General features: G+C 37.7%; 1 protein-coding gene across 1 annotated transcript in view; it reads right to left on the bottom strand.

The window, feature by feature from the left end:
* Positions 1-920: 920 nt before the first annotated feature.
* hh (hedgehog signaling protein) overlaps positions 921-15,191 on the bottom strand; it is a 40,666-nt gene continuing 26,395 nt past the window's right edge. The window contains exons 2-4 of the mRNA XM_028319656.1: positions 11,902-12,163; positions 3,646-3,788; positions 921-3,254 (exon numbers count right to left, since the gene is read on the bottom strand). Of these exons, the coding sequence (XP_028175457.1) occupies positions 2,787-3,254; positions 3,646-3,788; positions 11,902-12,163 (873 nt within the window). The 3' untranslated portion in view covers positions 921-2,786. The remainder of the gene's footprint in view (positions 3,255-3,645; positions 3,789-11,901; positions 12,164-15,191) is intronic.

Genomic DNA, 15,191 nt, shown 5'->3' with positions numbered 1-15,191 from the left:
ACGACTCGTAAATGAAAACTGTGCATAGTAGCATAATTACAATGTGTTTGGTTTTAACGAATGTAAAAAATATGTAGATATCATTTCAATACGATATTTTATTATTCTAAAAATATCGTAATGTCGTAAAAGTATCGTATGTTGTTACAGACAACTTGTGATTGTTTCAATACGGTATGTAAATATTTACATGACGCATTAAGCAAAATATCAGTTAAAAAGTCCTAAGCCTCTAAATTCTGACTAATCTACAATATTCTGAAATTAATCCATTCCTTAGCCGTCATTGTGGGTATAAATGTAGATTTAGAACTACGCACTTACTCGTATTAATCTGTATTTACAAAATGTTTGACTGTCATTATACAGTAAGTAAAATTAATGATATCGAAGTTCATCACTTTGCCGAATGAAAAAAGTTATGGGATCCAATAATTAGATGGAATATCATTTTATTGAATCTCCTTGAGCTCTGAAATGTTTTGTGACTTTTGCGTCTTTGTGGGATAATATATAGGTAAATAAATAAATATTAAACATATTATTGATGAATTTAGAATATAGTCTCTAAAATTGACCATAGAATAATTTTGATAGCCATTTAATTTAGACACGAATTTATTGTTATTTATGAACATCCTAACATTTTTCATTTTGTAAATAGAAAAGTAGTTTCAGCTTCAGTGATAGTTATCTATCTATATCGGTCCTGTTTGTTTGGTTTGTGATTTCTTTTTGCAAGTTTTTAGGGAATTGCAAAAGTAATTGTAATTAATGAACCTAGTGTAATATCTATTTAGAAATTTTTTTTTAGATTGTAATTAAGTTACTAGTCAACTATAATTAAATTCAAAGTAGGATTAGGTTTATCATCGCATTAAAAAGGTTACGTTATTAACTCTGATAAATAAAAAGAGCAATTGATCGTTTACGAAGCCATCATTTTATTATGTCTGATACTACTCGTAGAATGTTATTTAAACTGAATATAGAATGCTGGTTATATTCAATACCATTTCCCTACAAGCTTAAAGCTTAGTTAGATGTGTGGTTAGATTGGGTCTAGAAAAATAATACATCTTGTCTACGAAGCGACTTTTTATCAATACAAAAATAACATCAATAAATAAATAATATAAAAGCACAATAATTACATATTGTATTTAATTTACACGTTAGATTGGATTCTCCAAAACTTGTCTATCAAAAAAGAATGCCGCGAAAAAATTCGAGCTTACGTTTACAAATACTGATTGTGAACATCATCTAGTCGCTATCAAGTAGAAAATATATGATGCATTACATAAATGCATTATTTTTTGACAGACTCATTATAAATATTTCATTAATTACATAAGTACATTTTATGCCAAAAAGTCTACTTAATACTATCTGTAAGTAATGCATTGTACACCAACTTAATTATAAGGTATTCACTTGTGCTTTTGTAAAACTTTACTGCAAAACAACTCGTGATGTTCTGCGTTACAATTAAAATATGGCAATATTTATGGCAAAATTGCGTCATCAAAACGTTATGTAGTTAAAGCTTTCCGATAGGTACATTCACACTTTTTAATACAAAATTCTACATCATTGTGTAGAGATTACGAAAGTTGTTTAGATAAAGATTACGTACAGGGAACTGTTGCGCAATACTTCAAGTTATTACTGCTGTCAATGACATACGTCAATATTCAGTTTATACCCTGTTTTTAGATATTAAACCATTTAACTTTGACCAGCAGGAACGTTTATTAAACAAAGTTATAGTATAAGCAGATCGTAACTTAAAACACAGTTGATTGCATGTCAATACATCATTCCACTAAATTCAAACTATAGGAACCCAAGCTTCAGTTCAAGATCTTCTAAGCGATCTGCGCGCCACTTGGAGAGACGCAAATAAATTAGTGACGACACGTAAACATCGACTGTCGACCAACACTACAGTACACTCTGTATACAAAATACATCCCTAAATATAATTACTGTTTCGAGTATAAATATTAAGTACATTAGATAAATAGAACAAAGAGTATAGATAGAATATCATGCAAAAGAAATTACAGGAGTGATCCCGTCTTAAACACGACCATATGTTAGTAATCTAGAAATAGGGTGTTAGTAAGAACTTTAAGTTAACTAGTAAGGATAGATAAATGCATACAGAATAAGTTACTTCTATGTGTAAGATTTAAACATTTGCGTCAATTTATAAATAGATACCTAGCTTATAAATAACAATAAATAAAATCTTAAGGCACAGTTTTAGGTACCAAGATCACAATTTCATCTTTTCGAAAGAGGCAAGGAAAGGATTGCAACGGAGGAATGTCTAGTTACACTCGGTCACTGATGGGAAAGAAATCACTGGGTTGCTTCAATCAGAGAAGACGAAATAAGTATCTAATGACAATATTCTTCGGATTTGCTAATGCCTACATATCTATTTATACAGTTACTTAAAAAACATAAGCGCATACATTTAAGTATTTCTGCATTGTGCAGAATAACAAATACCGACACAATTTACAAATATTCATATTTTAACTAAATAATGTGCAAAATTTGCAAATATGGTCTTAAAACTACTTAATAAATAATTTCCAGTGGATAAGAATAAATCGTTGTCGACGAATTCATTAACGGATTTGACATGGTCGAGATTATCAGTTTGTAATGTCCGCATTCACATACTATTTACACATACCATTATTATGTACACTGTCCTTCGCACGTCCCGCGCGCTTCGTATTGTCCTTTCGCACTTCGAAATGGTCGTGTTATGGGTATTTGTACGACGTGGGTAGCACGAATTCGCTAAACGAATATAGAGCGTTGGCGTACCAGTGGACGCCTCGGGGGAGATCGTTGGAGCCGCTCCACGTGGCCATCCACCGGAGGGGCGCCATGGCGGCGTGGGCTAAAGAATGGCTCTTGACGAGCGCGTAGCAGGAGGCAAGGGCGTCGTCGACGATGATGGTGCCGGCTTTGGTCATGGGAGCGTACACTCCCTGCTTCGTGAGGACACGTGTATGCACGACGCGGGATGGCCTCATGACGCTGCCTCGGCCCCGAGTAAGGAGCACGTCTCCTACATCCACGCTGGCGGCGAAAGACTCTCGCCAGCCCTCTGCGGAGGCCAGCAGCAGAAGGTGAGAGGCAGTGGTCGTGATGGCCACTCCGTTCTCGGCCGTAATTTCTATGTACTCTCGAGTGACGTTCGGATCTCGATCGATGAAGGTTAATACCTGGAATTAGAATAAAACGAGTTGTTATTTTTTTGTATTATTTTTTTACAAAGGTAATTATTTTGCGGGAGCCACTTTAAAACAAATTTTGTGTAATTTTTTTTGCCTTTGTCCATTTGTTAGAGGCGTTTGAGGTATTCTAAGATTTGTGGTACTTTTGGTGGTGGTAGACACGGATGGTCTTTATTAGTGAAAATGAACATTTTCAAGGACTCCATTTTAGAAGTTTAGTGACTTTGAAAAATGCTGCGTACAAAGTATAGAACCCTCACGTATTTTGAGAAACTGTTGACCCAACTTTACACACAGTAGTCACTCAGTTTACCACTCAAGGGCTATTCTAAAGAGGTTTCATTATGACCCAGTATACCACAACAGACACGATACCCACCTCGGAGTAGATCATCTTGCCGTCATCATCGGCAGCAAGCACTCGGTCACCCTTGCGGAGTGCCGCGATATCCTTGGGCCCGGTCTCGGTGTGCACCACCGCGCCCGACGGGAAGCACCCAGCGCCAGTGCCCACAGAAGATTCTGGAAACGATTACAGATAAATAAATAAACATTTGTTGAAACATGTAAAGACTTATGAGACAAGAGCAGGTCCTACTAAAAACTAGTTATGTTGGGTTGCAAACAATGAAAATTAGTAGTCCCTACTTAAAATTTACAAAAGGTTTGGAAATGTTCACTGCTGAACATTCCCACCACACTGAATCAAGCACACGTCTTGAGTTGTATTTTTCATTATACTATTTTTTAATATCTAAATAGGTACCGTTTATTTATAATATTACTGAGATCATTTGTATCATTCTTGTTCGCTTTATAAAAAAATGCGTCATAAATATCTACTTAACGTAACAGTGTTAAGACCAGTGTCAAGCGATAAATATGTAACTGTTGAATATGAAATTATTGAATGGAATCATCCGTGAAATATTAAATGTACAGACCATACATCAAACGGGCATAATACGTGCGTGCCGTACCTACATAAAGTCCAACCAAAAGCAATAAAATAAAGTCAAGAACATAAAATCGTGCAAGGGTCGATAGTAAATTAGCTCGGAGCAGTCATATCCCTTTAAGGAATAACGAGATTTCTCTACGCTCGTAATTAAAATCGGATAAGATACGAAACAAAAGAGAATCGCAGGGACATGCCTGCAGCCGGTAGAGGGTTATCGGCGCAGCCGCAGCCTGCCCGCCTGCGTTAGGCGCGGCACACACTATACGAGGGATTCTCCTTTCAGTTTCAGAAGTATCTCGTCATTGCCGAATAAGCTATTTTGATGAATACACCATATGCGTACACATTCCTGACACGAACCATAAACTTCTTTTGTTTTTTAGCCCAGTAAAGTAGCGTCCGATAGCAACAGTGTAGACAGCGCCTTACACACTCAGGTTGTACAGGTAATAGTTTGCCACCAGAATCCAACGGATATATCTTAAACCGCACACAATGGGAACGCTTCGAGGAAACATCTAATCATAAGCTCATAGACAAACTTTTTAAAGCGATAAGTAAATTCAATCCGTTTTGTGAACATTTTTTAACCATTGTCTGAAAATGTAGAGACAGGACCTGACTCTGAACTTGTTTGTTTATTATCTAATAGTATTTATTTAAATCCCCATCCCGCTTAAACTGTACCTGTGTATAATGCTATTTCTGGAACGCCGCAAAAAGTGTCTATTTACGTGAGATTAAATGGTATCCAAAAGATAAGTCGAAATGGATTTGTGCTAAACCGATGACGTGGACTGCCGCTGCACTGGCGGCTACACAATGGGGTGCGTAAGTTTTAAGCGAGAAAGGCAAGTCGCTGCAGAAACCTCGTGCCTTTATTTACAATTACCGGGGGTGGTGTAATTACACGCGCAAATGAACACGACTGAAGTATCGGCGTAAAGCCTCTGGCGTCGTTTGCGCGAGCTCGTTAAAATTTGATTTGTTGTGTAGCCGACCGATAAATTCAGCCGATCCCCGTTCACAAACTGTTCACAATAGGATCGCCAGGTCGCGTTACACAATAACTGAACAAATTAGATTTCGTTCAAAGTCAAGCGTTTATTGTCGACATTTTGTTTGTCGTCGGCGAACGCATCACACAATCCATTGAATAGGTGTCGGCCACCTTTGCGCTTTTTTTGGCCTCTCAGCTTGCGTGCAATTCATCTTCTGCGTAATATATGTACTTTATTTATTGACGTAAATGTTGGGTTTCCGGTGAATCTCTACACAAATATGTCTATTTAAAAGTTATGAAGCTTTTGTGTGGGTACGGGATCAATAGCTTTTTAATTGTGTATTGAGCTTTGGAGACAGTTATGTTATCCTGCGTGCTACGAGTTTGCGTTTTTTTATGTATAGTTTTTATTTATGAGTAAATAATGGGAATTTATGTATGTAGAGCATGGGTAAGGAGGTAGGTAAATGTTAATTTTTCCTCTGATATTTTAAAGAAATATTGAGTTAAGCAGGAATAAACTAAAAGTTCTTACACCGCATCTAGAACTCCGTTATTCGGTAAACCAGTCATTTCTAGCATCACCCAGAAGGGCGCTTCTGCATCACAATCATCATCGGCATTCCCGACCTCATAAGCTTACGAATCGAGCCTCAAAACCGGTCAAAGTACGATTTCACAGTGACGTAACGTTGGGCTGAAGATGCGGCGATAAGAGGCGCGCGCGGGGGCGCGGGGCGCGGGCGGTGCGCCGGCGCAGCGCAGCCGAGTGGCCGCGCAGACCCCGCCCCGCCGAGACCACCGGGAGAGCTAGGCGGCGCACGCGGCTCGCCCCGCCGCCCGCCACTAATACATTACCACCTCGACAAATGCACGAACGTGACACAATTCATAATTCATCCCCTGAACGGACGATACGTCACACATGCACCCTTTGTCCTTGCGAAACATAGATAAGGTTTCCCGGGTGAAACTGATTTATATCGGATAGGATTTCAATTAGTTGACTCGTGGTCATAGAGGCATGTGATATGGAAAACTTCATTCATTATTCAATCAGTCTTATCATATTATGTTTCAAAACAATTTACACAAACTTTATGTATCGATAAATCAACATGAATTCATTTTATTTTAATCAATAAATCTTAAGCGTAAACCCACCGACTGCTTTAATTGTAACTCAAGAAGTGCAAAACACGTTCGCATGAAAATCTCACGCTAAGAATAAAATGAATGAATCTCAACGTATTGCGAGCCTCGAGTTGATATCATCTAAATCAAAGATTATATAATTTATTCAACAGAATTTTATTGAATAATTCTATAATGTATGGTTCAATTTAGTTCACTTTATAATAGCATAGGCTAGGTAGCGAAATGATTTAGTGCGCAAAGATGCCCACACTGACTTTCTAATGTAATTCGTATTTATGTCCCGGATTATCATAAGTTACTGTGATATTCCTTCTTGAAAGTTACGACCCGCGGAATAATATTTCCTAGCAAATGATAATAATGCATAGCATTGTGTTAAAATAAACTGGCTGCAAGCCTATAGTTGAGTTATTGGATGGAACATATTAAGTCAAACATACATGGAATATTAGTGATTTGTTTATGCAATACTTTTACTAATGCCGGCTAAGAACTGGTTTTATGTAGGATAATGTTTAACGTAACATAGATTTTGCGCGTGTTGGATGTCACAGTATACGCATACATTTGCATTACAGCTGCAAGTTATTCTATTATTTTCTTGTTTTTCCCTGGATGCTGTTGATGGCGATTCAAGAATGTAGTCCGACTAAAGTAACCGCTTTTTCCTTTAACTTGAACCATAATAAAGTAGGTAATAACTATGATATACATTGCATAACTAAATTATATTTAAATAATAAGTCCCAGTGGGAAAATGCTAACTGTTTCATGAATCAGCTTAGCTTAGTTAATTATTTTCTTTGTAATTTGTACCATGTAATTTTCCCAATATTTGCATTTAATATTGCCATTATTTATTTGAGTATACATACTACCCAATTTTGCAGTCAACCTAGCATTGGTTGGGCCAATTCCAAATGTAGAGCACCAAACTGTTAATGAACTCCAAAACAATTTCTTTGTCTCCCGCTAACCTTGTCCAAGACTCAGTGAACCCGACAAGATGAATCCTGACGAGTTGAGGCGGCCTTTCGTCAGTTGTGGGAACGGTCGTCCGGCCGCAGCCTTCCGGGATGTAGCGTCTCGGGTGTCATACGGCGGACACTTTCGCACGAGGTGCGGCGCGACATATGTTCTCATTGAGGTACTGGGGTGCACCGTGTCGCATTTTCCGAATCCAAATTGAGAGCACTCTACCTTTTAAACGCGTATTTTAGGAAGTTAAGATAAATTGATGTCATCAAGATTGGAAATCACTAATGTATTGATTTGTTCATTGAACAGATAGACGAATTAGCCTATAACAAACTTAGGTAAAGAAATACTGATCACCAACCTGAACGTGCAGTGGCAAACCGCGATGCATTACTTACTCGCTCCCGCTTCTATCCTTCGATTTTGTAAATGATGCTAAAGATCCTTTAATCATGACCGAGGTATTGGTTAAGAAAAAACAAGTTTTTTTCAATATTGTAAATTATTCATTCAATATTTTTTTTTGAAAGATGATTCTAATTAATAAGTAATAAATAGTGTAAATTTTAATACTACCTGCCTTTATTTTATTCCTCTTATATTTTAAATTAAATAGAATTTCAAAAACAGTTCAACGGTAATTTAATTAAATGTATCATTCGTCAACCGAGAACTATTTTATAGACAGCGCCATCTCTTAGTGATAAGTCGCTCCAATTATCATGAGTTAAACACTGTTTATTGCATGTGAAGCGTGGATTTATTTACCATGGGTGAGCACAATTCTTTAATAATGCGGCGGAGTTACACCGCATCGTATGGCAGCCTCTTTTTCAATTTCAACCGGACACGTCAAGCTCGTCGTGTCGTGACCTGCGGTCGGCGGTCACGCCCCATTTGCCGCGTGCTTCTTGTCAAACCACCTTAACTGCCCCATCGCATTGTTCCAAAAGCTCACCGTTTCGGCACATTCTAGGCATTTGCTTACAAATGTCCGGTAATTTGTGTGTAACGTTGTGTGTATAAAGTTTATTGTTGCCGCGCCGATGTTAATGTTCATGTAGCTTTAGTTTCATTCGATTTTAAACCGTACATTTTCAAAAGATAAGCCTGAGATGTAGACTTCATTATAATATTTGTGGTTGAGAAACAAGAAATATAATGTCCTTGCTGTTGTGGCAGGACAAAACAATCTGTGGGGAGCGTACAAGTGCTCAGAATAGAGCAAAAAATAATAAATAAATAAAAAGAAATGAATGTGCAATTAAATGCAATGAATTTGTCATAAAATTATCGTACAAACGTTGATACACTTATTCCTTGCATAGTCTTTCTGAGCGATGAGACAACCACGCGTCGACAAGCCATGCCTACAGCGATTAACTTAATTCAGTCTATAAAAACAAATGTAAATCAGTTATACATGGCCCAATAAAAAATAGCACGTTACATAAAAGAGCTGCCGATGGCGGCCGATGGAACCCAATTAATCGAGGGCATAAAAACTATCGCCCCGTTTTATTAGCGGCGATGATCGGTGAGATACTCGAGAGTAATATATGACCCATTAAGGCTTAATATTGCTCCTAATATAGTCTCTGTTACACCGACTAGACATATCACCAAATTTTTGATCAGACAACTATTAATCAAATCGTATTCGTAATTTATGAAAAATAATATAAAGCCATTAACGTCGTCAAAGTCAGCAAGTTATTAAAATTTTCATGTATGAAAAGAAATAATTTTAATGTTAAATGGATCAATATTAAGAAAGTAAAAGAATCGAGCTTTTGTAGCGAAGTCATAAAATAGCTGAAAAAGCTCTAACGAAACTGGCAGAAAATTCTCATGTATTTTATTGTTCTATATCGCCTAAAATATTCAAGATTTATTATGTAGGATATCCAAAATATTTTAACTATTCATCTCAGTTTTGAAGGCATTTCAAATCGTTCCAGAGAAAGTTTCAGAAAGTGTTAACTTTATGACCATATTTTATGAAAAACATTGAAATTAATAACAGCATTTTATTCTATTTTCAATTATGTAGACAGATCTATTAATTTATTTATTAACTCCTTTAAACTACCATGAGGACAATAGAAAGTTAACACTGTTATCTGTATCAAAATAAAAAGCTGGTAACTTTTTTTTTTCAATCTTAATCCTAAGTCACGGAACTCGTGCGCGAAATACAGATTGGCCGTAGCCATACAATTTCACAACGGAGAGAGTCCGCGTGCATGCAGCGGCCTTGACCACGCTCGAGATCACTAGTGCGGCGACAGACGGGAGATACACCTAGTATGGGTATCCGTCCCAATTAGTATTTAAATAACGTAATATCGCGTCATATAGAGAAATAAATTTAAACTATATTGAGTAATGTTGAGCGTTTTAGAGAAGAGCGTTAAAAGGATAGAAAGAATTGCAGAAAATCGGAGTCTCTGAAGAAACCCGTTTAAAGTATGGGTTCGGAGTACGAAGTATAATAAAAGCATATTTTTGCAATAAACCTTTACTTACTCGTAGCATGTAGTAAGGATAAGGCTTGTAAAAATGTAAGAAACAATTAAACATACTATGCATAAAGCGAAAATTATTACTCTAGAATCCTCAAAATACTATAAATAGTGATCCAATGAGTACGATCATCTGTTCCACGCAGGTCAAGCCAAGCGCCGTAAGACATACCTACGACCACATTCATTATTCATAAACTCCAAATTAATACCAAAGGAGCACGCTCGAACAAAACGCCGGAATAAATGAATAAACATCGAAACAAATTGACTGCGACCGATGGCCGGGACTATCGCGTAGAATCGAAACAATCTTTACAGTGTTTTGATATCAATCGTTTTAAAAGATAACTAGAACTTTATAAAATTGTATGCAAAGTATCATTAGAACCTATACTTGGACGCGACACCGTGTGGATAAACTCTTCTGTCGAAGACAATCTGGTTCTAGAAATAGTGACAATAACTTACACGTCGTTAGAGGTAATAGAAATGTGGTCAATTATTCTAATCATTCATGTCAACTGCCTACTTATTTTACGATTTGCTCATAGAAATTGCGTTCTAGTCATAAATATAACCAATTCCAATGAAAGTGCGCGTTGAACAATACGATTTATTTAGTGGGATACGTAACTACGAGATACGATAATAATGTTTTGGTTTGCATTGAAATGAAATAAATACTAATTTCCTTTCATAATAAATCGTTGCTAATCATATTACTTGAACCTTCTCGTACGTAAACTAAACGGTAAGTAATTCTGACGTAACCATTAAACCGTATAATCAATTCATTACACGTTCAGCCTGTAAATTAAGTCAAACACTAGTAATTTTAATTTATTCAAAATGCGTCTGATAATAATATTAATTAGTTCATGACAGCTTTGAATATACCACTTTATTTATAACTAACTTTATATTCATGTTTTCAACGTTTGACAATTTATAGGCAGTAATTGGCATTTATGATGTTAAAAGTACGTAGAAAATTATTTTTTGCTTGAAATAATATTTCCTCAAGCTTTGCTCAAGTTAAAATAATTTATTCACAACATTTTCTCAGCAGAGCTTTCGCTTTCAGAGTGGGAGCCGAGCTCGGAGGTTCATCTGCAAAATTAATTGGAACTATGCGAGCGGCGGAATGCCTCCATAATATCTAAAAACACACACCCACAAACACATGCAAACAGTTGCTTCTCATCGTTATGCCGTACACACATATAGATATAAGTAGCCATTGAATCACCGGCGTAATTATAGAAGTGGGGGATTGGCTGCGATGCGGCCGTGTGCGCGAAGGACGGAAATACTTTATAGGTCGCGTGCGAGAGGGATGGGCGCTAACAAGAGGCTTGTTCGTCCGTTTGATCGACACCGCCGGGGCGAGGGCGCGGGAAGCTGTCTGAGATGCATTCTTCTTGTAAAGTTCAACTATATATTTGGACCGTCCCGTAGTCCACTCTGTACAGTTATGTACCCATCACGTGATTCCGACGAGTTTTCCCCGGCTCCAACATTTTTAGGGACTGCTTTCGATCATGTTTTTGTAACTTTTTCCTTAAGCTTTCCCTTATTTTTACTTTAACTTAATAATGTAAAACGGATTTCTATTAAATATAAAATTATAGAGCGTTTAAATACAAAAACAAGTTGAAATGTAACTTGTAAACTGACAAATTCTAGGGCGCATACTTAGCGCCATACAAAAGACTTCAACGCGGTACGCGCGGCAATGGAAAATTTATTACGGTTGACGATAAGAAGTGTTGTTTAAAATGCTGTTTTATATTTCTTTTTTTATTTTATTGAAATTAATAATATTTATGAATAGATTTTCATTGTTTGTGGTCCGGTGTTTTTAAGTTGTATAACATTTCTTAGGATTTATTTAGAATACAATAATCTTTAAGACTTAGGTATTAGATTTTAATATTTTGTTTTAATCATAGATGCTTTATAGTTTACTACTTTTAACCAGCATCATCACAACGCATCTATACACACCTGTCTTGACCGAGCAGTGGATGTACGACCGGCTTCTGTAGTAGACCCAGTCGAAGCCAGCTTGGTAGGCGAGTCGCGCCAGCATGCCAATCTTGCTGGTGTCTCGGTCGCTGGTGGTGATGTCCACCGCCCGCCCCTCGTAGTGCAGCGAGTTCTCGCCGTGAGAGTTCTCTTCGTCCCAGCCTTCGTTGACCCGTAGGTGCACGCCGGGCCACTGGTTCATGACGCTGATCGCCAACGTATTCAGCTTCTCCTTGCATCTCTGGAAATCACAATAATGACACGTGAACATAAAAATAATACTAATGCCCGAGAATTATTAACGTGAATAGCATAGTGCTATATTCAATGCAATCATAACTTTTACTGTGAAACGCAGATACGATTGAAACCGATAATAGCTTTCTATTCGTAACTGCCTCCGTTTATGTGGATTAAGTACACAAATATGGCTCGATCAGACTTTTCATTTAGAAGTTAGTAAAAGTTTTTACATGTCAATTGATACTTATATTTGGTAGCTAAACTACAAGGTTCTCAAGTGAACGAACGTCTCGAGAAACAATATTGAGACTAAACATGTGAAGCTTTTGTTTGCACTTAAAGAAACACCAATAGATGTGCTAACAAATTGACAAACGCGCCGCCCCACGACCGGACAACACAGGATGTCGGATATTTTGTCGTGAAGAAATAAATCAAATTAAAACGCACCGCACGAAGGGATCGACACAATTTCGTTTGTGAAACTCCGCGGAACAAATAAAGGAAATGTCAAAATATTTATAAAGAAATGCGGACAATGCGAGGCGCGCTGCGTGTCGGCTTTGTCGCGCGATGTCAACTCACTTTATGCAGATTTCGTAGAGAAAAAATTGTGAGATTGACGTAACGAATCGAGGCAAACGGGCGCCCCGCCTGGGCGACGCATTCAGCGTACCAGATACTTTGGAGCACCGTACATAATCACTTCTACGAACGACCAACCACCTAATAAAGAGTTGCGAGAACCTCAACATGTTTGAATTTGCCAGTGATACTCGATTCTCTACGGTGCCGTTTCACTAAATAAAATTGTCCGCTCATATTCATTGTGTTGTTAGATATATGTCTTATTTTTCTCGGTACTCGTACGTACTACATACAGGTACGTAGTTTAAGGAATTCTTATTAAAGATCGACATGCTCCACATTATTCGTACTAAAATAGCTAAGTACTTACCGCTTATACCAAATTAGCCTTGATTTCCCATTTTCGTAGTAGGTCTGGAAATGTTTGCTTATTTTTACAAGCCTGGCCCTAAACAGTTTCGTGACTTTGACTAATGGTTTTAAAACTGACCTATAAACAAAAACCAGTCTTGTTTTTTAGTAGTCATCATTTATTTAACATCTATTCTTAACTCCTTCCTCAGTAGGGGTATTTTGTAGGTTATTCTGATGCCAGCCGTTAGATAGTGCGATGTTGTGGCGGTGGCGGCGGCCAGGGAACCGAGTGTTTAAACTTGCCTCCCGTAGTCGTCTCGGTGCGCACTAAAACAATCGAATGCTAAATGCAACCTCAAACACTTCGTGCACTTAAACGTGGGAACATATTGGTGCCGCAATTAGCCACCTTGCACCCATCATAACCCTGGGATTCTTGCTTTCATAACTAGTTCCATCGATCCCATTGTTTACATCAACACAGAATATTTCGGAAAGCTTTTTTCTAAGATCGCTCATAATACTCAATAGTAAATAGGCATGTAAAGAGTGCTTATTTATTTTTATTGATTGTGTGAGCGTATTTCAATCGAATACGAGGCGACGCGACAGATCGGGCGGGCTATTATAAATTCATTATGCATATTTTTAGTAAACAAGCTGTCGATCACAATGCTCGCGCGCAGCGGGACGCCTGCCTCCGACACCTCGCCCTGTCGCGTACCTACGTGCCCTAGCACCACGATTATCATCAGCCGGGTACCCAATAGGCGCCCAATCGTTGTCATACTCATACATTAAACCAGTTTTTATCCAGAACTCGGTTCATGTAAATTCAATTTCGCAAATTATCAAATTACACCACATCAAAAGCTCATATTGATTAACAAAAAATTAACAAGCGAATCGAAATACCTAGGTCAAGTTTTGAAGCGAAACGGCGAGCTACCTGAACCGGTGGCGACTGAATCACTTGCGGACGCATAATGAAGGCCGACCGATGGAATTGAGGTAAAAATGAAATAAAAACACTGAGGATCATCGCACTGAAACAGGGTGCAGTAACGCGGGAATGCGCGCCGCGAATCACGTCTAAGGACGACGCCGCACCGAGCTCGTCTACAGACTCGTACTCGACTATCTTCGAACCAGTGAGGCTGTTAAATAAAAATATATGATCGCTCGAATATATTAGATAGATAAGCCGTTTAGCGAGGCACCATTCGCCACCTCATGTGGCTCCGGACGCTTCGTTAATTTATTACCGCCTCCCTCTGCGACCATAACAATATATTAGGATAATTAAATGGCTCTTTACATTCCTTAACACATCGTTTTTTGTACAAGGCCACTGGAGTCGAAAAGCACCGACCAATGCTGACTGGTTTTTGATGTTCAATTTTTTTTCTTTATGGAAACCACAACAAATAGTTTAAGGGCAGTTTTTTGTGATACCGACCGTTCATTTTGTTCACGCGAACCGCCTTTCGGCCCTATATAGCGTAACGTGATTTTGAGTTTCCTGCAAACATGTCAAAACAGCAATTATGATAAATTGACATGGGAATTTAAGGTGCTTTAATTTTTTTAAAGGCAGGGATGAAATGATGCGCGATCCTATTTATTAACTTACAGTTACTCATTTCTGTTTTCGTATAATTAGAATTTACATATAAATGGAATTGAAACAAAAACATGCTGCTATGTTGGCATATCAATTATCAATTAGGTATCATGAATGCTTTTATTATCATCCGATACCTAAACATGAGCAAATTGAAATAAATGTTAATTTAAAGGCAATAAAACCGATTCAAAATGCGTATTTAGGGAAATCTCGTTCTGCCTCTCATAATGTTTAGGTCCCTACCTGCAAAATAATGTGATCCTAAAACGTGTGGTTGACTCGGACCTAAAACATTTTCGGTAACGCAAAGTATAATTTAGTCGGCATCATGCCGTGTGTCTGAGTAACACCTTGTTTTATGGCAACCAAATATTTTTTCGCATTGGTAGATGATAGGGCTGGGAGGGACTAAACGATTTATCGCAACTTTTTCATTCATAAAATAGTTACAGAAACC

The sequence above is a fragment of the Ostrinia furnacalis genome, unplaced genomic scaffold (assembly GCF_004193835.3).
Source record: "Ostrinia furnacalis isolate ACB-3 unplaced genomic scaffold, ASM419383v2 OfSCF7311, whole genome shotgun sequence".
Taxonomy (NCBI): domain Eukaryota; kingdom Metazoa; phylum Arthropoda; class Insecta; order Lepidoptera; family Crambidae; genus Ostrinia; species Ostrinia furnacalis.
This window is presented reverse-complemented; position numbering and strand designations above follow the sequence as displayed.